The 27,342-nt window shown below is 31.4% G+C and overlaps 1 protein-coding gene across 11 annotated transcripts in view; it reads right to left on the bottom strand.

Moving 5' to 3' along the window:
• Positions 1 to 19,106, bottom strand: part of LOC132940817 (regulating synaptic membrane exocytosis protein 2) — a 31,378-nt gene extending 12,272 nt beyond the window's left edge. For 9 of the 11 annotated variants that reach the window (XM_061008586.1, XM_061008587.1, XM_061008589.1 and 6 more), the window contains exons 1-6: positions 18,010 to 19,106; positions 15,422 to 15,626; positions 7,279 to 7,578; positions 4,983 to 5,334; positions 3,379 to 3,548; positions 789 to 1,017 (exon numbers count right to left, since the gene is read on the bottom strand). In XM_061008586.1, coding sequence (XP_060864569.1) covers positions 789 to 1,017; positions 3,379 to 3,548; positions 4,983 to 5,334; positions 7,279 to 7,578; positions 15,422 to 15,626; positions 18,010 to 18,221 — 1,468 coding nt within the window. In that variant the 5' untranslated portion in view covers positions 18,222 to 19,106. Of the gene's footprint in view, positions 1 to 788; positions 1,018 to 3,378; positions 3,549 to 3,897; positions 3,960 to 4,982; positions 5,335 to 7,278; positions 7,579 to 15,421; positions 15,627 to 18,009 lie in introns of all 11 variants that reach the window. The other 2 variants (XM_061008595.1, XM_061008596.1) reach the window with 2 other exon arrangements.
• Positions 19,107 to 27,342: the final 8,236 nt, after the last annotated feature.

The raw sequence follows: 27,342 nt of genomic DNA, 5'->3' as shown, positions 1-27,342 counted from the left end.
ACTGCTAACTAATATAATTAAACTATATATACAAGTTTAAATATTTTATACCACTAAATATTTTTATAAATTGTTATTTTAATAAGTATTTTTCTAAAATATAACAATTAATATTATCTGCAGTACTTAAGACCAGTGTTTATTAATCAATAATCAATATATTATCCATGTTCTAAATAATCATTTCTTTTAAACTTAACTGTTTTTAGCTATTTCGAAAATAAATTATTAGTATTCAAATGAAATTGAATAAACTAAAACTCATTTGCATTTCCAATAAGTTATTAGTCAACATTTTAATAAAATAATTTAAAAACAATTTGCTACGAAAATGTTTGATTTGATCAATGTAAAAATAGTTATTAAAATTATTCTTATTAATGTTCAAATTAATGCTTGATTATTAATTTTATTTCATATCTTAAGTTGAACTGTGCTGATAATATAACAATGTATCTATAATATATTATAATTATTAAAACAGGGAAAAGTTCATTAAACTTAATATCACCATGTAGGTATAATCTATTGAGAAAAGAAATGTAATTTGAATATAATTTCGATCATATCATGTATAAATAACCTTCAGTAATTGAAGGTGTAAAAATATAATAAATGTGTTGTCAAAAATTGACATGAGTCGTGTGAAGTCTGAAAACTGCCTTTATTTTTTTTTTGCGAATGGAATTTTTATTATTATACGTTTGCTTTTTTAACCGACGGGGGACGGGAGAAGGAGCGACAATGGATGGAGAAGAGAAACAGCAGACGCCGTGTGTCCCACTAACCCGGTTTCAAATTTCCCTCCATGTCAGCTGTACTGCCTTTCCGGACGCGATCGATAATCGCGCATCTCCTTCCGGTGGCCGACAGGAATTTGCCGCCGGTGATTTTCAGGCCCAACATGGCGGCCGCGCTGGAAGACGGGCTGATCGGGGTCTCCCAAACAGACTTGTTAAGCACCATGTGACCTATCAAGAACTTGTTATCGGGGCTCCGTTGCCACGACATCGGTTGCTGCAAACAGAATCAGCATTAGCCCCGACGTGTCGGCTGCATGCGTAAGATCCTATCTAATCGTAACTTAACATAGCACTGATTTTTTTGTTTTTATATGTAAAATTATTTTATTTTTTTTAATTTATTGGTATAGTGAATTAGATGTGTTTGTGTGTGCTTGTATTTGTGTTTATTATGTTAAGAAAATCCCAACTTCAACTAACAAGTATGAATTGCCTCAATTTTTTTCCAGTTGGTGAAAAAAAATCTGTTATTTTAATCGAAATGAAGACCCACGATCGAGGGTCAAAGAAACAGGTAAATCCATCAATATTTGTTCGTTCAATCATTTTATAAACAGTTAATCGTTGGCAACGTACATGAGTGGAGTGCGACGAATCAGTCGTTAGTGTTATTACCCTTCCACGATAGTAGCTGGATAGCGAGCGGAAGAATCTGTTAGTCTTTTATAATAAATTAAAAAAACAATTTACTAACTAATATTGCTCATTGTATATTATATACATATGTATTTTAAAATGGCATTGGGTATCAATATTAAGAACAAAGAAATTAAACAACATTTTGTTGAAATCGTAAATTAATAATAGGTAAATACCCAATCCTTAAAACGACTAAATGAAAATTTATCAAATTAATGGGCTGATTAGAAAGACAAACCACTAACTAGTAATCTATATGCAAAAATAACTAGAAAAAATAATCACGGTTCAGAAAAAGTATACATCAATAGATTTGGTATTCATTTCTATTTTTAGATATTTGTTCCATTCGTTAAAAATATAGGAAAATATTAAAATTGAATTGTTTTTTAACTTCATAAATACATAATATTATTATAATAGGTCCATAAAACCTTTAGCATTAATACCATGATATAAAGTATACCTCAGTAATGTTTTGTTACAATTAGATATTATGTTTCATCAAGTTCTATAATGTATAATTATCATTTAAATCATTAAACTACTCTACCCAATAATATTTTTTTTAAAAAGAACATGCTCAACTAAAGAAAGAATAATACATACACAATACACATGCAAAATATAATAAATAATAATGTACATTCAAAAAAGCAGTTAGCAGTGTGTAAAAATTGTATGTGGCTCCTATGTATATAATAAAATTCAATCGATATTTCATATAATTTGTCTTGATGTATATTATATTATAATGTTTTTAAATAAAACTTACTAATTATCAGTTGATATAGGTAATATTGTAATAAAAATAGATACAATTTTATACTGAATTTTATGAAAGAAATTCCTGTTATACTCTTATCATTTCTGTTTTACCTTCTTATTACAATTGGTTTTATAAAGGGATAAGTAAATTGTATTATTATTTAAAAACCTTAAATTTGCGTTTGAAATTATGTGACATTTTTGAGATAAGAATTTAATTTTCCTGATACAAATAACTTAAACAAGTATAGATAATATCTATCTAGGGGACTATTTTAACATTTTAAATAATATAAATGTAATTTTTACTTCTTACACGTCATATGCCGATTATAAAATATATTATAATATTATATAATATATACAAAATATATAACAATAAAACTAAATTGTATAATAATAACTAAAATTGCTTATAAAATATATTAAATACTAATCTATAATATTTACTAACTCAATTAATTATACATTAAAAATCTATATTTAAGTACAACTTAATATTTCGAAGAAAAATCGTATTCAATTAGTTATAAATGTAATAACAGACAGAAACAATATCATTTCATATTCAAAAAAATCAGTTGAATTCCACTCAGTAATAACGAATTACATTAATATTTTTTACTAGTTTTTACACTATTAATTTAGAACCTAGTGGTATAATGATCGGAAAACATAATTTTAACTATATTAAAATTTCAAACGATTTTCCCGAACAGCGGATATGAACTTTTATTGTGTGTCATGATTCATGAGCGTGTTCATATTGGTGTTACAAATCAATCGTATACAACTATTTCGACATGGTGAAAGTTTGATTTTCAACATTTTAAGAATGTTAGCAAACTAGTAATCGACAAGTGGACTTATACCAAATTGCATAAAAATGTATTATATTAAACATTTAATGTTCACTAAAATGTAATAATAGACCAACAATTGTGGCCTGCTATTAATGTTAATTAGTTCACTATTAAGTAAATAAATGTTTAGTAATTATTTATGCAGCCCGGCATTACTATACTATAATAATATATATAATATATATCATACATGTACATTGTACCTATGAAATAAAGGCTTTTCAATTTGGCCTTTAAAAACAATTCTACTTTATTGTGTTATTTTGTTTTTATGTTTTAATTCGATGCTTAACGCATTTTAGTACCTTAATGTCGCCGAGGTATATTGGGTCGTCATTGGACGTGAATATCGAACTGCCGGTGTCAAATCCGGAGTCTTTGGATGTTTGTTGTGTTGTTTGATGGTTTCGGTGGTCGAACCGCACAGTTTTCTTTCGCCTCGGTCCATTAATGGTACCCATCTTGCGGTAAATTGCTAAATGACAACACAATGTCATCCCTAACCTCAAACCGCCCAGACTCAAGAGCCCCAACCATAATAATAGAGCGCAATAAATAAAACACAAATATGTTTAATGTCAAGAGGGTCAAAGAGTGTCACGACGCATGCATGTTTGCTGGGTAACGCCATAAAGAAAAAAAATCAAAATTTAAAAAAACACAAAATTAAACAAAACAATCTCATCCAACACCAAAACAAAAAATAAAAGTAGGTAATAAAATCACAAAAACAAAAATTGAACACAACGATGTAGAAAAATCGTTATTGAATACAAAAAAAAAATGAAAAATAAAAAATGGTCTTTACAAATGCCAAAACCTACCGATGATAATGTCATTGAATGTTTATAAGTCTGGTCTTCTCCCGCATTACTCTCTGCGTCACCTGTACGTCAGTTCAATCAATAACATTACTATAGTGTTTGCGACGAATTACATTCGCACCGCATCCCCGCCTACTCCAAACTTGTTCGCATTGAAGAAATGTAGAGTATTGACGTGATGATGAGGAGGAGGGTGGGGGTTATCGAAGAATAAACGAATAACGATAATTGTAAAAATTCAAAAAGTTAATCTTCCAAAAATGGGTACGGGAGTATTTCTAAAAAAAAATTCAAAATCTGGAAAAGACTTAAACCGCACATCGAAATACCTAATTATGCGTACCATAATATATTAAATATATTGGTGTAACCTATGACGTTTACGAATTTACGCGCCAAAGAAGTGTCCGCAGTTATACGCATGCGTTACTGACGACTTTGTACTCGGCAGTCAGTATGCATGGTATACACTGTGTGTATTATAATAATACTATATAAGAGTGTTCCATTTAACTAGACACACTAATATTATTCGTGTCAATAATCATTATTTAAAAAAGAAATACAATATTTTTTAAATTTGTACAATGATACATTTTTTCAGAAATAATATTATAATTTTTGCTACTTTTTAGGTCTATACGTTTTTTAACAATAACCTATACATTTTAAATTTTATAATCGGAGGTAATATTGCATCGATAAAGATCAGACTAAATTAATATCTAAACTATAAACACTTCTGCGAAAACTTCTTTCGATATTTATACATCTATAATTTTAGAACCGTAAGTTTCCTCCTTTAGATTAAAAATATATTGATTGTCCATTTAGAAAAAATATAAAAAAATAGATTTTTTGTGTTACAGATACTTTAAATAGTTCAAAATATATAAAATAGTATTTTTTTCATAAAAAAATCACAACAATTTGTTACTGACAAAAGGGTTTTTATAGTGTGACTGGTTAAACAGAACATATACTTTATATAATATAATTATATAAATACATAACACGCGTGTGACTATAACATAACATTATGATTATTGGTACACATGAGTTTGCGCGATCGACGAACGTCTTACCTTTTTCGCTTTCATGCTCGTCACAGCTGGTGCACTCAGACGTGGACCGCAGCTCTTCCTCCTCAGAGCTGGAAAAGCTGATGCGTTGGTGCTGATGCTGGTGCTGGTGCTGTTGGTGCTGCTGGTGTAGCCGTTCGGGGGGCATCGTGTTCCCGGGCCTTTTGTGCTTGCGCACCGGCACGGGACCAGGACCTCCACGACCCCCCATCATCGACTGTTTACAGTCCACCACAGCAGGACCAAATTGGTGCAGCGGGGGCTGGTGGTGCGAAGACCTGGACGACTGGTTGCCGGTTCCGGTCCTGTGCGACACCCCTTCCAGCTGACCGCCACGATAGTAATCGTCATGGCCCTGAAACGGTCAACGTTTAAGTTATTATACAGGCGATTGCTGGTCATGCTCGGCACTCTATAGATGAGTGCGATAAAGTGGGGAGAGGAGGGATGTATGAGTTTAGACTGTTTAGAGCCTAAAAATAAATTGTTATGCCTATGACGGCCGTCACTAGAACCGAAGTGTGTTTGTCCTGATAAAAGCTAATCCATTTAACTGGCAACGATAATTTTATTTTACTGGTCGATTTAAACAACAACATTTGATATTTTTTATCATCAACGTCTTCAACGTTTTCAGTTTATTTAATGACAATTCGTGTAATAATTTATTTATAATAGGAAGCAAAGTACTTTTTGTTTTAAATGCAAAAATATAAATATTGAATTTGTATTGTTTTTATCAATTAACATTAAAATTGAAGAAAACTGGCCAAGAGCGTAGACATTATAGTTGCCATATAATAAGAAAATACTATTGCTTGATTAAACATATTTACACGCATATAAACATTATACATAAAATATTTTAGAAAAATATCCCCCCTCTCAAATATGCCATTGTGCGAAATTAAGAATATAGGTCATTAAAATATGATAAACCTTAAAAATAGTAAAACACTAACAATATAAAAGCGCTTGTCAAACTATGTATGGCAGTATTTTCACAATTATAAAAATTGGCTTAGAAAATAAATTTAGGCTGTTAATTACTTCGCACGGCGTGTACAATAATATCATATATAATAAATTACATAGTCGAGCGAATGTTGGATCTAAAAGTCAGACATTATTATAGTACCTATAACTAACTATTCGAATGGTTATGAAATATTAACACTGTTAATATTTTAACTAATTTATAGAACATAAGTGCCAGTTAATAATGCGTATAATTCTAAAACCTACGGACTCTTCGAACCAAATACAAATGCATCTCAATCCAACAATTAATTTTCTACCTAGATTGACCGTATATATACGCCAATACAGTGTATATTATATAATATTGATTACTCTGCAGCAGCACAGGACATGGTCGACACCGATAGCGGTTTGTCGCTTGTGCACTTAACATTTAACGTGCATTTAACTATTCCGATGCAGACTTAAGCCCGTGGCATAATCGTCGATATAGTTGTATGCCAGTTTTTTTATTTATTTTTTATCCGTCTCAAGAATAGCACTTGCAGCACTCTGCAGTGCAGCTGTATATACCGTTCCGCTACTCAGAACACTACACGTATTGTTTTAATGCAAACGACGTTTTTATCTAGCTATTAGACTTATTTTACAATAATGAATAAAGAGGTGTATCACATAATATAGTTATCTATTGTATGTACGAATTAACATTTATTGCCTCTAATTTCAATACGATAAAATATGATACCTAATGGCCTTTAAATATTACAATTTATTTAAGGCACATTTTGAAAATCGTTATCTTGTCATACGTAACAGTTTGCCCTTAAAACACAATTTCTTTTCTTTGTGTGAGATGGTCATAGATCTGGACATCTGGTGAAGAGGTTAGCTGCCCCTTAATTTTCAAAAACTACGGAAAATGTTATAAATTTATATAAAAAACAAGATTTGATAGAATTTCACATACTTTAAAACGCGATTCTGTATAGGTTTGAAAAAACAATGTCAAGCATTTTAAAAAAAAGATGCAAAATATGCATTGAAATCCAGGCCTTACCATATTGTACAATATATGTAGTTGTCTATATATATTTAATTTTTTTAAACAACGACGCAAATATATTATACCATAACCACGTATTTGCTTATAGTCCTTCGACTAAATGTAACCCTCCACAACAGTCCAACCTAACCTGACTTCCAATTTCCCTGCCCACTCTAAAAATAACCAAGCACTCGGCCAGTCATGGGGAACGATAACATACAGGTAATATAATTAATATAATATTTAATAACGATGAATTATAAGACGCACTGTGCGATAGTATTCGTCAGTCAGTCCATGTTCCTGCTCCTTCCGGCTGGACGGCTCCTGTTGGGAGTATTGGCGCCGCAGGAGGCTATTGGACCGCTGCAACAGTGGCACGTTCTCTTTCTCCACTGCGCTGTGTGCCCTCTCGAGCTTGGGCCTCTTATCCGACATCATACAGGGCGACGACACCTCGGAACGTCGGGACGGGTCGCCGCCCGCGGCCGCCATACCGTGGTTGATCCATTCCCCAGACTTGCTGAGAAGCTCTTGTTTTTTCCGGCACAATATGCACACCCATATCACCTGTAATAACACGTTTATAGGTGTTTACAATATTTTTTTTTTTTAATAATAACTTCAAAGGCCTGGTGCCTACATTTTAGGTTAAAATATCGAAAAATGTAGATCAATGTGACCTGTAGAATATTACCCTATATTAGTTAAAACAAAAACAAAAAAAAATGATCACATTTGGTTGATTCTACGGGACAGGATCATTATTCCCCGGTAGAGTGTATTCTTGTGGACAAAATTACATTGACTGGGTGCCTCAAGTGGTCATTAACTATAGAATAACATTTTATTGTTTTTCAACTACATTATCACACCATGCATTGTAGTCAGTTCATCATCGCATTCAAATGTTCGGCCCACCAACACTGTGTAACGTATTAACGTAGGTATTATGTGTTATTTTATCATAGTTGTATAATTATTATATGATACAATATCTAATTAGTAATTACCTTATAACCTTATAACCTTATATACTACCTAATTACCTTATATTAATATATTACTAGACCAAAATGTTCTATTACCTATGATATTAGATAAACATACAACTATAAAGTCATTATTAAAAAAATAGATCAAAGACTATCCTTAATAACCATTAACGAAAACTAAACTGTTTAATATGATGTATTTGATACTGGGTAAATAAAAACCTACGTTAATATTTGATATCAAAACTATGAGAAAATAACTAATGAATAAATTGATACATTTGAAATTTAAGCGAGTAAAATCAACTATTTGATCATTAGGGTTGATTTTAGTACTTTACCATTAACAATAAATAAAAAAAAAACCGTTCAGCACTGTACTTATAATGTATTTATTAATGAGAAAATACATTGTACATAATATTATATATTTATATAGGTACTCGCAGTAAGTAGGTACGACACGTTATAAATATTTATTAAATATTTAAATCGTGTAAACTCTAATAATATAACTTCGAGACCTATTTATGTATATGTAGAATAAATATAAAAATATATATTTTATTGGAATACATTAGAGATAGTCTACAGATAAAGTCATATTTAAGGTTATTGTTTTATTTATAAAAGCGCTAGTATTGAGTATGTGGCGCTTTTTGCGCTCCGGTGCAGTTAACCCCTTACCGCCGGCCGCCGTCCGCACATAACCATATTTATATTCTACATCTGTCCTAGATAGGCGGCATATTATGTAAAAATAAAAAATAAACTTCCACCAAAAGGCGCCTGGTGCATGGAAAAGTCACATATTATAATATTATATATTTGTTAACAGACCAAAGGCGCATACTATTATATTATAATATTATATTTCACTATTTCAGCGTTTGCCGTACCAACATTGCCAATTTGTAATTAATTTGTACATCACCCCCCAACGAAAAATCCTGAAAACGCCACTGCGTACCAATACCTACTATATATACGTATTCGAAACAAATTTAAATCGTACCTATTAATATTACTCGTACAATGTTAGCCGTGGTTGATGTTAAAATATTATGAACGCGCATTCGATGTAAAATCGCGTTATTATTTACGATTTACGAACTATGGCCTATGGTCACATATTGTACATAATATATTATTATTTTTGTTTTACCTATAAAATAAAAATTATACGATAATAATATGTTCATGCAATCATATAGTACCCATCAAACAGCAATTACGACGTGATGTGCGCAATGTTTAGTAACATAATATTATATTATTATTTATTATTATACCACTGCAATCTTGTTGATAAAATATAAATACTAATAGTTTATCTGCTAATAGTTATCACATGACACATTGTTCCGTTCGGACCGGAAACGTGGTGTCGCGTGAAAAAATAACGTCGAGTACATAATATACGTGTATAACTCAGTATAAGTATGTAATATTAAAATCGTAAAATATATATTTTATAGCTGATATAATACCAAAGGGGTTATTAGGTCGTAACAATTTTTACGACCGAGTCTTTTTTTCCGTCCCGCTAAGTGCTAATCGTTAAATGCGCCTCATTTTCACTCGAATAAATGCGATACTAATAGTCTCCGCGAGCACACAACCACCGCCATAATAATAATATAATAGTTCACACAATAATATCGTTCATGTCGGTGGGATAAATATTTTTCCTTGTCAGTGGTTCGGATCGGAATGAAATATTTTCCGTACACACACGACGACATCGTGCGAGCGAGCGCGTGCACACAAACATCTATAGGTTTTCACGTGACCGAAAATATTGGCGTTGAGTAAACACGTCGTTTGTTACCGTCTGTATAGTAGGTATGTATATAATATGAAGGAAGGTACCTACGCATTTTACGGCTGTATAATAGTGTTATGTGTATGTATACAACAATATAAAAATGTGAGTAAATATAAATCGTAATAACTATACGAAATACACAACAAGATAAACATACACGTCGTATATGTGTAATTCGGGTGGCGTCGGATTTGCTGAACGGAGTAAATTCGGTGTCTATGTGTATACGCGCGTTTACAAGCTCGTTAGAATACAATTTCATAAAATATACGATATTTGTACAAGACGCGAGGTGAGTGTTTTTATTCTGTTGTTTTTTTCGTATTTTCTACCTCGATAGTATATGTGGCACACGAGCGCGCTCGCGATATCGTTATGATGTGTACATAATAATAATAATATTATAATCGTTAAGATATAGGTGCTGCTCCTCAGTGCTGCGCAGTGTAAACCGGCCGAAATAACACGAAAATATGTTCTTGCGCAAAGAAATGGTTTATTTTTTTTTTTGTTTCATCCCTACGGCGGAGTCGCGTTATCCACTGTCGAGTAAATTGAACTGTTAAAATAATACCTATGTCTGGAAAATTGAAAAACAAATATCCGTGCAAAGTTAGTAAACTACGCGCGGCGGCAGCGGCTCTCTCCCTGTGAATATACCTATACACACACACACACATATTATATATTAGACTACGCCGCCGCTGCTGCGATCAATATAACATACGTCATGTCCCGCAAATCCGTGACGTCATTGCTCCCACCCGAAAAGGGGCGGATGATACCGAGTTGAATGCACCCCGTAAACCGTTGTCCACGTCTATATATTTTATAGTATAATATTATTATATTACGAGCGCGCGTTTCGCTGGGGCCGTCTGCAGCGGTGCCTGTGGTGGCGCGATGTTTTTACATTAAAAGCAATACTCGCGATGATATCAAAAAACTTTAAATTAATAGAAAACAACGAGTTTTTTTTTCTTAACTTTTGAAAAAATATATATAACTTTGCACGCGAAAATAAACGAATTGGACGCAGCGCTGTTCTCTATTTAAGTACCCCCTCGTCTTCAAAACACGGCGCCCTCACAAACATTTACACATACTACCACACATGATTTCACGTGCAGTGTTAGTGACATAAGCCCGAATGGAGCTTAAGTTTAGAACGCGTCTGTTCAATTAAAATCAGAAACCTTTTATTAGCCTATTTTTTTCACATTTCCTCGACGAGTTCAAATAACTTAGTTTAAAAAAAAAATTTAAATCTTCACAAAACTATAAATAATAAATGATAACTACATAAATAATATAAATAAACAGTTTGGTTTTTTCTACACCCCACAGATGAAAAACCGATTAAAATGGAATTTTGACATGTCCACGTAAATTATTTGAATAGATAAATTTAAGGAAGCGGAACGCCGACGTTTATCTGAAATACGTTTTCCGCCGTTCGGTGTTCATTTGCATGTAACATTCGTGTGAGTATAATACATTATATTGTCAGATTGAGAACGTGCAAATAACTAGGTCAAAGGATAACTGATTCTGTAAACTTGTAAGCCTTGATCAGACTTTATCACTAATATACACACACACACATAGTTGTAGTGGTACGAAGTAGTTTCTTGTTACAAACTAAAACGTCTTAAAATGACGCAAGCTAAAAGTGAGCTGATGTAGGTATATAATTTTGTTATTTTTTAACATACTATAGCGAGTATAGCTAATCAAGTTAATTTAGCCTAGGATTCAATAGATGGTTATTGCTTTTATCATCCACACAAATATTAGAGATCAAAAAAGTATGAATAAATCATAAATATTAGGTTGAAAAATAAATCGCAATCACAAATTTTTACATGTGAAAAAATTTCGTATCACAGCTAAAAATAATAAATACACCCCACGACATCTGATGTTGTACCTAAAACCTATTCAAAATAAAACGAATGACGACTAAATTACTTATTTTTATTTACATAGCTATTAGTAATTTATTTTTCTATTAGTAATAGCCAATAAGTATTGTAGCCTTGTAGGTGAGTTAATCTTCGGTATAAACAAATCGCATATATTTTGTAATAGTTTTATAATATTATTTCATATCTGCGATATTATTGTATATCTGTTATTAATTTATAAGTTAACACCTAGTACCGACATACCTTAGGACGGTGTGAAAAGTTCCAGGAATAACTAGCTTAAAATTAATCAAAATTAGTTATTAAAAATTAAAATTGAAAATTGTATATATTTTTAAAACAAAACTAATTAATAATTTAACGATATATGTTAAAATTTGAACTTTAAACGCTAATTAAATAAAAATTAAGCGAATGCATTAAACCTTGAAAATAATCAATAAAATTATTTAAAATTAATTATTAAAATTGAAAATTTTATATAATTTTAAAACAAAACTAATTAATAATTTAACGATATATGTTAAAATTTGAACTTTAAACGCTAATTAAATAAAAATTAAGCGAATGAATTTTTATATTTTGAAATAAAATTTCTGTATAAACAACTTAGGCGGGATCTTGTATTACATTTTCAAGCTTTTTCTCAAATTGAAAAAAAAACGTATAAAGTAATACATTTTAAATGTCTACAAACATAGCACAAAGAGCCAAAATATTTTGAAACTATATCATGTCTAGAAAAGGCTAGTATAAATATTTGGTGAAAATGCCTGTTTTTCCCCCGCTCCCACAATTATTTTGAAAAGTACTCAGAATTTTTTTCATTTTATCTCTAAAAAGTACTAACTACGATATACGTAGATACAATTTTTATCAGAAATCACCTTCAACGTTGAGCATTGAAGTATTTTTAGTTTTTAGTTCCCAAAGGTGACGCAGACATTCAAAAATAAAATACATCATTGTAAAACCAATACAGTATACATCGCTCCGCTTTGAATCTAAATTATAGTTTCTTAAATTCATAAATCAATTATTTTTATACAAAAATAACATTATACGTATTTTACTATTAATATGGTTTTATTTTTATTTTTTTGAGCTAGGTTATGATATTTTGCTGTACTTACATTGTTTATAAAATAGGTAGTTGATTTATTTGTCTTTGTATTCATTGGAATATAATTATTTGATATTAAGTAATTTTATTCAACCATAAAATAAAAACGTTAAAATGTTTTAATTATAGTTTTATAGACATTTCAAATGGTAATTAATCCATGGTGCAAGGCTTTTAAACGGAAAGTGATGGATTGGAAGATAGCACCCCAAATTTGCATACCATAAGTCCAATTGGGCATCAGTAAAGATTTGTACAGAGTTAGTTGATAGTTTGGATCTTAATAAATAAGTGAAGGCATATTAGGTTAAGTATTTTTCGTTCAGACTTTTGGTGAGGACCCCGTGTTAGTCGTTACTCGTTTATCCAGTAAAATATAATATAATTCCCAGATATTTTATCTAAAACGTAGTAGGTTTCCCAACACCTTAAAATTGAAGTTAAGAGAAGTTTTAGATTTATTGGTATTATAATTTTGAAATTTAAATAGTAGGTACATGGAAAGATTTTTTGGGGTTTATTAGAATTTTCTACCTGTGTCCCCAGGTGTTTATTGAATCGAGGTGATTTTGGAGATCGGTTGAAGCTTGAACGAGGCCTAAGGTGGATGACAGTATAGTTGTATTGTCAGCATAGGTTACTGCTGTAGAAATATTTAATGTGTATAATACATTAAATTAATCGGGTGACAAGTAAATTCCTTGAGGAACGCCGGAAGATATTGAGAAGTAAGAAGATGTTGAGTTACCTTGTCGAACTTGAAATGTTCTATTGCAGAGATAAGATCAGATTATTAGATAGTAATATGCTGGAAAGAATACATTTTATTTTTAGAGAAGACCATCATGCCAAACTTTATCAAATGCTTGGGCCACGTCTAGAAAAACTCCGAGATAGTATTCCTTATTTTTTAATATGAGGTTTGTATTTTGTTGGTAAGTCTATGCATTTGATGCACTGTAGAATGATTTGTCCTGACTCCTCGAGCTGAATTGTGTGTGGGTTATTACATTTTTGGGTAGTATTAATGGCTTAATTATTTTAAAGGTTATTTTTCCAAATAAATCAGTAACTTAAATTTATATTTTCAATGTTGTGTATAAGAATAACCTGACCAGTTCAAGGTTATCCGGCATCTATAAGACTATCATAACTTAATAGTATATAGATATGTTTAGTGTTACGTTTCAATAGGTGACAACAATTTCATCTTATTGATTATGATTGGGAATTTAAACAAATCTAAAAAATTATCCTATAGAATTTCAAGCCATTTTTTACGAGTCCCACAAAAATCAGTTTTTGTGATAAGTTGCCAAACATACTGCACTTTTATTCGTTTATAGATTTGTAGGGTATGTATTTCAAAACACAGTAACACCATCTTGAAGAATATCTCGTTTTTTGTGTACAAAAAAGTTATAATCAACCTTTAAAGTTAGATTCAAAGCCCTATTTAAAATCAGTGTATCTCACTGTAGAATGTAGATTATTTATCAGTTAACACAAGTGCCCATGTTTTCTCAGGGTAAATAACTGTTTTGTATCGAATTACGGATATGGTAAATATTGAATAAAAATTGTGAATAAAAACTTGAAATCAAAACAAATTTCATATTATACTTAAAACAAAACAGTGTAACATTATGTTTTAAAAATAGTAAAATACATAATATATTATCAGTAATTTTAACAGTGTAATATTGGTTTAATATTTTAACTTTGTGTTTTAAAATATAATGTTATATAGGTATTAGGTATAAATTTATACACATATTATTATTACCTATTACCATTATAATATCTGCTCTGAATCCACATACGAAAATGTTTCTATAAAGTTTAACTAAATAGTATTCAAATAATATTTTCAACACAACATTGACGACGCGGTAGTTGATTTATTTAATGTAGGTACTGTCGAAATATGTGATTTTTCCATCAAACAACGATATAATGATAATAAAGTAATAACTAAATATCTATATAACATTGATAAAAAATTAGAACTATTTTTATTGAAATATTTCGAACTTGAGAAGTATTGCATAAAAAAACTAGATAGACACTGGATATGGCATTATTGTCTATTATACATTCGTATGCTTTAATTTTAATAATTAATCCTATATAGTTTGAAAGTTTCAGTACATAAAATAGTATAGGTACTTATAACCAGACATGATATTTTTTAGTTACACAATTAGTCATATAATTATGTGTTATACACTAAAGAAAGATCCAGAAAAACATTCAAATGGCTTTTTGTAGTAAAAAAGTATGATTGCGTATTAGATTTCAATCCATTAATAATTTCAAATCAAAGCTATAACGTTTGGAATTTTTTTTTATATAATATTTTAACTATGTAGGAAAATATTTTCATTGTATCCGCTCATTCCATCAGTGCCGCTAATGGCCGTATATAATTTTCCTATACATATCATCACCGTATCCATTATACAAATTAAGCTAACTGGTATTAAAATATTTTATTTTATTTATTCATATTATATATAGGAACTAATGAAATACTAACTTTGCTCGAACGCAGGGTAACCTTGCCACCACACCTGGCACAACATCTGATACCGCAATAGTTGCACAGGTGTCCAACACCGTCGGCAAATTTGGTCTTCAGGCATATATGACAAGTTGCGTCCAACTCGACGCCTGCCTTTTTTTGCTGTTCACTGCGCTGCCGGATTTTCTCTTCCAATAAAATTACTTCTTCTTGCTTTCGCCTGCATAAAAATTGAAAAAATTATAATTATTGATATCGTTTCAGTATCTTCTGTGAGAGATTATATATTGTTAGTTAGTATAGTGATGTATAATTTTCATTAAGGCGCCCGGTTCCGATGTCATTTTGTCCTCAAAAATACACTCTGCGGGAATAACAATACCGCCTTGTAGAATCAACTAAATTTCATATTTTTTTTTTAATTGCTAGAGAGAAATATTCTACAACTCGCATCGATCTCTGTTTTTCAATATTTTATTCTCAAACTTTATAATATGTCTAAAAAAATACAAGATAAAAAGCATTTTTTAACAAACTTTTTAATAAAATTATTTAAAAATAAAATACAAAATCAGAAATCGATACGGGCTGTAGGAAGTCTTCTTCTTTCAGATAAAAATGTCATAAAAATCCGACAATTCTACAAAGCTTGAAAGTTATTCCCGTAAAGTCGTTTTTTTCGATATAATACACCATATTGACCCCCCCCCCTAAATAGGTATCGGGTAGTAAATTAGTGGAAAAGTCTTATAATTGAGGTGGCAACTAAAATATAAAATTCAATTTACAAATTTTATATAATTGTAGAAAATTTGACCCTTAAATTAACAATTTTTGTGGTACCTAGTAAAATTACTTAACAATTTCATTCGTAACCTACTATACTATATTAATTTCCAATAGGCACATAGATTTGAAATTTGACACAATTGGTATTTTTAAAGAGTTATTTTTAAATATCTCTTTAGTAAAAATACCTAAATAGTTGTAAAAAAATAACTAAAAATCAAACGTCTGATGCAGTTTTTAACAGATTTTTATATTCAAAGAAACCTTCTGAATTCAATGACTAATCATCACTGCTTTTAAATTTAAAAACAACCATTCGATTCAAAACTTTTTTTTCTTTTTTTTTTTCAGCATATTTTAAAATATTGTCATAAACTCATTGTTTTTAAGTTTATAAACTTTTATTCCACAAGGATATCCAATGCGAAACACTGAAAGATTTTAAATTTTAATTATGTTAAAATATTAAATTGTGATATTGTAATATTGTACAGCAACATTTTTGTATAATTATATACTTATTGATGACGATTAAAATACATAGGTACCGACATGAAATACTTCCTCGTAGATGGCAGTAACAGGGATGTAAAAATAAAAATATTATGCTCCCAACGTGTTACATAAATTTAGGATCGTGGCCTACTCCATCGTGGAATATAATTTTTAAAAAAAACTATTTATATGTTAGTCTGGGAATAAATGTTGGTTTTTTTTTTTAATTACATGAATATATTAATGGATATTACCAAATATCAGTTATACTTTTATTAAAATGTCAGATGCAAACTGGGTGCAAAATAGATGTACGATTTGATCAAAATAGATCAAAACAATAATAAGAAAAAATACTCACACGGGTACCTACTACTAGTTCGAGTAATAACGATATTAGTTATTCTAGCGTAATTTTCTGTTACTCAAACAATGCAAACAAAAACGAAGATGAAAAAATTATAAAATCAACAAAGCGTTGTGGTATCCATGTTAGGACAAAATTCGCGATGGACAGGTATTTGTTAGAAAATTATTAATACTGAACAAAACGATTCAAAGATTTTCGGTGTTAAAACGTTAATAGATACCTATAGTTTTCTTAAATAAACAAATTATTGGTTCAGCGTGTAGTTTATCGATTGGCAATGAAATCTCGACCTGGGTAAAGAAAATCAAAATTCATCGAGGGATGTAAGGTGTTGATGTGGTGAAAAGATGGGAGCAAGACGTTCGAGTGGTTGTTATTATCGTTATAATTTACCATACAAGAAAAAAAATATCCAACAAATATTTTCGCCATACATAAAGTTTGCGGGTGAAACCTTCTCACGAGAACCGGACCCATCCCCGCCCCCGTGGCCGTAATCTCGCAAGATTGGTGCGGGGTGTCCCGGCCTAAGTGCGTCGTCGTCGTCACTATCAAAACACTAGAAAATCCAGTGATGTCGACGCGACCTCATAGAACATTATTATACTCAACCCACATCACACACACCCCACCCCTCCCCACCAAAAAAAGGCTATGACGACAATAATAATCGGACGCGCGCGTATTTCACGTATAATATTATGTTGCGCGGTCGGTTCACGCGCGCGGTAAAGTTCAAAAGTTCAACCCCACCGCTACCACCGCCACCGCTGCCGCCGCCGCCGCTATCGTTGCGTGGCAGCGGCGGTGACGGCAGCGATGGTAGTGCCGCCGTGGTGTTATTATTATAATATATTACGTGGTACGAGCCGCCGTCACACGACACCCACCCCCATTCCACCCTCCCACCGCAACCACATGAAAACCAGCAATCTTCTATTATACCGACCTCATGATTTCCTGTTCCTTCTGTTCCTCCTGTTTTTGCCTGTGCACTACGGACTCGATGATCTCCCGTTCCTCGGGCGTCAGGTGCGACAGGTCCGGCATCTCGGCAGCCATTCTCAGTACCCAATACCAGCACACGGCACTAAGAAGCGCCACCACCCGGCACAACGACGGTGCTATGTGCGTCGTCCCGTGCGCCGGTAAGGCGGTCATGGTCAGCCCATGGACGCGTCACGCTCGGCCATACCGCGGTCATCGTGCTGGAGACGACTGCGTGGCGCCCGCGACGACGCCGACATGACGACCACCGCGGCGGTGCTGCGGATGGCGTCGCGGGCGTCTGCGGGTCAACGGTGCGCGTACGTCCCGATACGGAATAACACGGTCGGCGTGCCGGTGTGCCGCGGCCGCGCCGGACCGCCGGGCGGACGGACGAGAGATCGCACTACGGTGACGGTTGTTTTCTTAAGGTGACGCAGTCCGTCCCAATATAGTTCGTCAACTGGCGTGGCAATAACAACGGTGGCGGTGAGCTGTTTTGCAGTCGCTGCAGCTATGTTATGGTGACGACGACAATGACGGCGTCGGTGGTAGTGATGCCGCGTTATATGGTGCTCGGTTGTTCTATCACTCGGATACACGGCGAAGGCGATAGAGTTTTCCCTGTCATTCACATACGACCGTGTTGCTCACTTACGTCATAGGGCCCCCCGGAGTATCGATCGCTGTCGGTGGTGGCGGCGGTATCGGCGCCGTTCTCTCACTCTGAATGGGACACGCCGAAACGAGCGTCGTGCGCAAGCGTACAATACGCTACTATTACAACGCACCGGTGTGGTGGCGCGCGCGACTGTCGGCGGCAGATGCTACGGCGCGGTCGCGACGGCGGCGATATATATATTATATAATTTTGTGTCTGAGCGTTCGCGCGCGCTTGCGCGTGTGAGTGTGAGTGTGTGTGTGTGTAGGTGTGTCTGTGTGTGTTAATATGTGCGTGTTTGTATGTGTGCCGTCGACGACGACGACGACGACGACGATAACGGCGGCGGCGGCGGCGACGATCACGGCGCGACGGGCGTGTTGGCCGATCGACAGACACCGACGCACTGACGCCCCAAAAGCTCCGTCCGTGCGTGTATATAGATATATACTTATAGTGTGTACTTACACCGCCGCCGCCATTCGTACCTAACCTAACCATCGTTTTAATATATGTATATACGTATTGTAGTATGACGGTAGTAGTATATATGTACATAAATATAATATGTATATAACATATATAATATATATATATATATATAGATTATAGATAGATGTATAATATATAGTATATACTTGATAGTAGTAGTAGTAGTAGTCGTATCCGTAGTGGCATGCCGTCTCTGCCTAGCGGAAAATGTCGGAAAACCCGGCCGCCGCGGTTCTTGCAGCCGGCGGCGGAGGCGCCACGGCGAGAGACGCGACAAAAAGAAATGACATAAAAAAAAACCAAAGATAACTGGAAATTAATATCGGTGTCGTCGTCATCATCGTCTGGTCCCGACATGATAATATTATTATTATATCGTGTCCGCGGCATGAATTGTATGATTTTGGGTGTAATATTAAAATATAACAGCAGCTGCAATGTACGTCACAAATACAGTATTTTCAGGGAGAACTGAACTATAAAATATTTTGCAGTAGTTCGAATTTAAAAAAAAACCATTGTGATTACCTACCTAGGGTACATTTTGCATACTAATATAAATAAATGTAGTGTAATTCGTCCATCATTCAGTCTGATTTTTTTTTTAAATACCTATACTTCATAGATTCTCAATATTATCTCAAATCCTGTAATAAGAATAAATTTAAATTTTCTCGATGCGAGATTAGTACCAAATGTTTTGACGAACACATAATATTAATAATCATTAATTTCATAAACATTTTAATATTTGACAAGAATAACAGATCTGGTATGATATTATGTTATATTTGTTATTCGTTTGTTGTATATTCAACGTTATTTTGAAAATTTATAAAAAAAATTGATTATAGTGAAATATTATTTTAGGAATACTACGACAAAAATTAAACTAACTAAAAAAGCTATAATGGCTAGACTCTTCATGACACGTCACGCGTCGTATCTACCCGGAGTGATAAGAATTATGAGTTGACATTATAAGACTTTTGACGTTTAAACTACCGAATATACACAAATACACAATAAATACGGAACGTGGCATATTCTTTATTCATTGAAGCCTCCCGAATTTGGTCGGTGGAATTTTTTCTAGGGAGAAACTGAAACTACATTATTATTTATTATTCATGCGATAAACGATTGCTTTCTCACATTCCATAATACGTCCCATTGAATAGTAGTACTGGTTATCAAGTATTGAAAAATATAAAAGGTGAATGGTCATTACTATAGGATATATTTAATTTTGATGATCGATGACTGTAGTCGACAATCATTACAAATATCTTTATTTTGAAAATATCGGTTTTTTTTTCTACACACTCAATTATGATTATTATTATTATTATTATTATTGTTATTATTGTATGAATATATAATTTGGATGCAACCGAATTATATAGTATGGACCCTACAGGCTACGGCGCGGTGTGCGAGTTTATTAATTTAATATATTCGTAAGCCGCTTATACGATATCACATTATTGTTATTAAAACGATAGCGGAAAATGTGTTTTTACTAAATAACAGTCGTAATAAGAAAATCAAGTATTCAAGTGAACGTGTGGTTTGTGGAAAACCTCTGGTCCATAAAGTAGGTATGTTTTTAATTGAAATGACTAATGAGACATACCTAATACACGATACGAGTAAATATGTTATATAACATCAACACAATACTGATATAAAATATGTTTTGCTAAAAGATAAATAACACAAAGTAAATGTAATATATATACAGTTTTGATCCTAATGCGTGACCTACCATATTTCGATCATATTCATATACGTAAAAAAGTCTATAAAAATAATTACCTATTATTTATTTTTTTTAAATTTGTTAAGATATAATAGTTGAATAATATTACATCGAGTATTTTGTAAATAGACCTAAACTGGCGGCGATGTGGAGGGCGAGCTCCACAACCAGCTAAGTCTTACAAGTGTGTTGGTTGTACTAATTCTAATTCTGTTCTGTTATAGATATAATTCTATATTTATATAAAATCTATGTGAATAAAAACGTACACGGTAGAGTTTAGGAGGTGGATATCAAGTTTAAAATAGGAGCAGATCTAGATATTGTTATTGCTAAAAACGAGCAAGCGAATTATTGGCAATTACTATTAAAGACTTATAGGTTTTGTTTTCGTCCTATTTTGGCGGACGATTTTTAAAATCTGTCAAACCCATGGTTCATACATTGTATGGAATTCCAGGTATGATCGATAAGATTTATAGTCTTGTTGTTGTTAATTGTTATATCATAAGAATACATTTATGATATTTAAAATATAGAAAAATGACTCCGTCGGTTTACTACACAGCTACTAGTCTCCAAACTATGGGTAGGTATTTTTTTAAGACTCATTCAACCCAAATGTTGATGGCAAACACGGATGCAACCAAATTGTTGGTATAAATGTATAATCCTATATTGTTATTCCGTATATGCATGCAGCTATAGCAATATGTACCATGTACATTTATTTTATCTATTATATCCTTTATTATATACATAGAACCCGGTTAAGTTGTACTGAAGAAATTATTTTCCTAATTTTATGTATACAACATATAGGTATACATAAAATTATGTTATATTTTATTTTATTTTTATTACCTATATCGACATTATATCGTAAGACTTGTATCCATTATATTATGCGTCTATATAGAAGGTATATTATATGTTAGAGGCCAAGTTCCAATGGACGTGCAACGGAAATAAGGGTAGACCCAATGTGTTCGTTTAAAAGTCACAAAATATGTTTAGCGTTTGGTACCATAGCTAAAACGATGTAATTATCCTTTGTATTCACAACCGTAACGTGTTATTTGCAAGTTATGGCGTAATCACTTCAATTTGACTGTCGATAAAAAAAGTACCAATACGGTTGTCGGTTATTATTAAACCATAAAATATATAGCTACAAACGAATACGAGAACACAATTCAATATGACAATAATATGTATGCATAAATGTATAATAGTTACGTAATAAGATATTAATAACCATCAACGTATATTATATAGGTATACATATATATAATTTGTTTGACTTCGGAAAATTATTCATCGATGAAAATGTCTAAAGTGACTATGATTCATGACTTTTGTCGGTGACGTATCCCCTATCTGGCTCTTGATGTTTCACCCACGTGATAGCTGTTGTATATAAAGCTTAGGCAAGTGACCGAATTAGTTATATGGTTCTACTTTATTTCGAGTATAAGCAAAATAATTATCGTTTATATTAAAAGAGGTTGGTTTTATTATATCACATATTGTTATCGCACATAATATAATATGATATGTAGGAATTGTCAGACGGATAAAAAAATATCTAATATCAGTATAATTATAATTATTTATAATTACGATTTTTGTTTGACTTCTCTATAAAATTGATTTTTAATCACACAACATTTCACACATTTATTATGTATATTAAGACATAATTATTTTTACTCAACCTTAATTTTTTTTTTTTTTTGACGTGAACATTATATTATATATTGGTAACAGTTTTATGACAGTATATTGAAATATACCAGAAGACAGAAATATAATTTTTTGCTCAATTTTACTATTTTCATGAAACTAAGAGAAATAGCATTTTACAGTCCTAACATGCCCCAAGTACCATCTGTGTCCGATTTTCAATCAATAGAGCGGCTATATGAAACTTTTGGAGCACTTTTACAGTCCCAAAAAGTATTTTTCGAAAAAAACACATCATTACAAAACCAATGTATAACATCTCCCTCCCACTAAAATTCAATATAATATAATATAATTCAATATATGTATACTTAACTTTAGAATACATAATATAATATATAGGTAGTCTATTTAAATAAATAGTAATAAGGTAATTATATATGTACTATACGTGGGTGTAGTTATAATTTTTATCTTAACAAACTATAATTTGTCTTGATGAATTTTTAAGCATCTACAGATAGTTTTAAAGTTGTACAGTTATGAATAATTGAAGATGAGTAACAATATGTCTGTATGTAAATTGTCAATTCTAAACCATTTAAAAAAGATTATTTTTAACGATTTTGCATTACAAAAAATATCATACAAATTATTCTTAAAGCATGTTTTTTAATTTAAAATATAAAAAGGTGGACAAGTGGGTACCGCTCTGCTGTACAGTAATTGTTGAGTATGTCATTGTAATGGATGCGTTATATTTGAATTCAATGATAAATCATTGGATACGAAAAACGATTCTGAGCGGAGACAGTGCGTTAGCCTAGGCTTAGCTTAGTGGCGCCGAACACGTATTGCTACTGGGGTAAATATCCCATAACTTTTGTAGGTGATGGGTGGGTATGAAAATCCAATATCGTAAAAATTTAAATTCAAACACTCATAAAAATTAATGTTGTTTTTCGGTAAACTTTTTTTTTTGAATAAGGTAGGTAAATTTGGGAGGAGTCTTCTTTCAACATTTATAATGTTAGCTTTGAAAATTAAACCATTAATGAATTTCTAACTGAAAAATGTTCGATATATATTAATATATATATTGTTGAATTTTGTCAACATTTTAACTTAAACTGCATTTATAAAATTCGTGCCAATGTATTTCTGATTTTTTTGAACTCACATTTATGAAACTTATAAGGAATCTTGTATTAAATTTTCAAGTTTTTTTAATAAGTAAAAAAGTTTTTATCAAAAATAATTTTAAAAAAAATTACGAATTTCTAAAAATTTCTCAAGGCTTATAACTAGCCCAAAAAGAATGAAAATATTATGAAAATTATAAAATTTATAATATTATGGTCTACGGTTATTAATTTTTAAGTTTTCCCAAAAATTGATTTTGCATAAAAATTATCACTTTTTTTTCGCTTTGGTTTTGTTTTTCTCAACAATTTCTAAACTACTTGGAATTTTCAATTTTGAACTCCCAAAAGTACCAACTAGGTAACTTTTCTATCAGAAAAGATGCTTATCTCAAAAATCGAAGCATACTCACTATCCAAAATGTTGCTTTATATTGATTATATTGAACACTGCAGTCGTGTAACTATTTTGCCTATACTATGCGCCGGGCAACACATGTTTGCGCAAAGTATATTATTACAAGAGTATATTATTAATATTTACATTTTATATACACCTCAGTTTTATCAGAATTCACACGGATTTTTAGCGTTATCTATATCCTAGATCGAGATATTATAAATATTTTATAATTAGAAATTGGTTGTTATCAAGACACGCAGTTAGATTCAGAAGGACCACAAGAACAAACCTAACCCAACAAATAAAATTTTATTGATAATTATAGAAAAAAAAACTAAAAAAATTTAGAACTGGCAATGTCCGTAAACAGCTCAAAAAGTGTCAAATTATTTTCAAAATTTTATCGTGTATAGAAAATGCTAAAAAAAACATTCAGTGAAATTTTCAAGTATCTAAAGTATTTACAGTCATTCATTTTTTAATTACAACAAAATAAGAAAATCGTTACACGAGAAATCGAGTGAATATCAAATGTTGTAAAAATATGAATTTCTCACGCTCATAAAAATTTAATTTGACTTTCTTGTAGATATTTTTTTTGTTGATAAAGGTAGACAAACTTATGAATAATCTTGTATTACAAATTTTAGATTTAAAAAGAAAAATTTTTATGAATTCTCAACTCATAAAAATTTGAACTTTTAATGCTTATAAATAAAAACTGTGACTAAGGATTTTTAATATTTTTCAAATGTCATTGTAACTATATAGTAGGAGCCTTGTATTAAATTTTCAAGTGTTTTTACCTAACAAATGAAATTTAATTGATATTTATAGAAAAAAAAAACTAAAAAAAATAGAAATTGACAATGTCCGTCAACAGCTCAAAATAAGTCAAAATATTTGGAAAATGTTATGGTGTATAGAAAATGCTAATATAAACATTTAGTCAAATTTCATGTACCTACGGTTATTTGTTTTAGAGTTGCACAAAAACCAAAATCGATTTTCTCAAAAATAGATTTTGCGTAAAAATTCCCGTTTTTCCTTAATTTTTTTTTTTGTTTTTCACGTCGCTTTATCTATAACACTTTTGAAAACTTTTGCTAAAATGTTTACTTTTGACCCCCTCCCCCCCTAAAAATACAATAATGCATTAATAGGTAAATGGTATTAGGTAGTATAGAACAAAAGTGAACTTGACCTTTAACAAACATGTAAGTAAATATAGGTACTGAAGTATAGCCGTATAGCAGCCCGTATAGCTACTTTTGAATGAAGTTAAATAGAAGGTGATAATACTTAATAGTTAATAGAGCCTATAATAGGTACCTATTATCTTTGATTAATTAATATACTTATTTAATCCATGCTATTATAAATCAATACACATATTAACTATATTTTAAAAATGGAACTCACACAAAAATATGTAGGTGTAGGTATTGTAATACTATACAGCAAATTACTTATAGTTATAAGACACCATACCAAAAACAACCGATGCTAAATTTTAAATGTCAAATAATAAAGATACAAGTAAGCATATGTCAGGGAATGAAAATAATAACATTTTAAAATATTGATTTAATTTTAAATAATAAAATGTATAAAGGAACAAAAGGAACAAAAGGTTTATGGAGATTATTGTCTTATAAACAGTGTTATATACAGACATGTTTTAACTGTATATTTTTACCGGGCTTAATACATACTATCCTTATTTTTTATCGTGGATAAGAATCGTGGAGATAATATTATTTACCCACAGTTAAAACAAGTCTATAGAATCGGGAAGGTTAGATATAGGTACGTTCAAATGGTATATAGTATACTTATATTGTTGCTTTATCGAATTAATAGTATGAGGTTACATAGTATATGGATACATGAGAATATGTATTGAGAAATATAATTAAATATATACAAATGCATGAGTTCAAATTTAACCTGTCCAATTATAAAATATAATTATTGAAGTCAGGCATATTTTATTCATATTTTATGTCACAATATACGGGTTTATCTAGCCAGTGGCGTATCCAGCGGGGCTAAGGGGGCTAAAGCCTTCCTCCATTGACTGTATTGATCATAGAATTTTATCAAGATTAATAAAAAAATAAAACTTAGCCCCCCCTCCCCCCTATACAAAATTCCTGGATACGCCACTGGGTCTAGCAACTGATACGACAATCGCGATTTTTTAAATTATAATCTGTTTTGATAATGTCCAGAAAAGACTACGTTGTCAGTCTGCAAGTCTTGATAACAAACCAATTTATATTAAAGTGTATTATTATATATTATAATTAAAAATATTAACTATGGTAAAATAGGTATATAATTGTAAAATATTTAATACCTATATCTAGGGTATAAGCTACGCTAAAATAGGTGTAAATATAGTAAGTACTAAAAAAGTGAGTAAGTGGATGTCGCTCTGCTGTACAGTAGGTTACAAGTGGATCACTTTAATGGATGGTGTTAAATTTAAATTCAATGATATAATATCATTGTATAAGAAAAACGATTCTGAACGAAGACGGTTAGTCAGCCTATGATATTACCAAGTATATTTGATGATATTATTGTGAAAAAAGTAATTGATATATAACCTATTTACGTGGAACCTTGTTTTAAATTTTCAATCCTTAGCTATAAAAGTTGAACATTTTATACATTTTTCACTACAAAATAATTATAAAATTTGAAATTTGAAAAAATTTACGAAAGTTGTCGGAATTATACTTCGGTTTTCAATTTTAGTAGGTAGCTTATTCGATGGGAACATAAATCTAGTAGGTACATTCAGGAGGTAAAAATGCCCAGTAGTTTTCTAAAGCGGCGGAAAAAACAAAAAAAAAATGAAGGAAAATGTGAATTTTTACGCAAAATCGGTTTTTGACAAAATCGATTTTGGTTTTTTGGTGTACCTAACTCTAAAACAAATGACCGTACATGCAATTTTCACTGAATGTTAATATTAGCATTTTCTATACACCATACAATTTTCAAAATATTTTGACTTGTTTTGAGCTGTTTAAGAACATTTTCAATTTCTAATTTAAAAATAACAAAGAAACAAACATATGAAACAGAACATAAAAATTAAGGTAAACGGAAATAACGGGAATATTATACCAATTTTA

This window comes from Metopolophium dirhodum, chromosome 3 (assembly GCF_019925205.1).
Source record: "Metopolophium dirhodum isolate CAU chromosome 3, ASM1992520v1, whole genome shotgun sequence".
Lineage (NCBI taxonomy): Eukaryota > Metazoa > Arthropoda > Insecta > Hemiptera > Aphididae > Metopolophium > Metopolophium dirhodum.
This window is presented reverse-complemented; position numbering and strand designations above follow the sequence as displayed.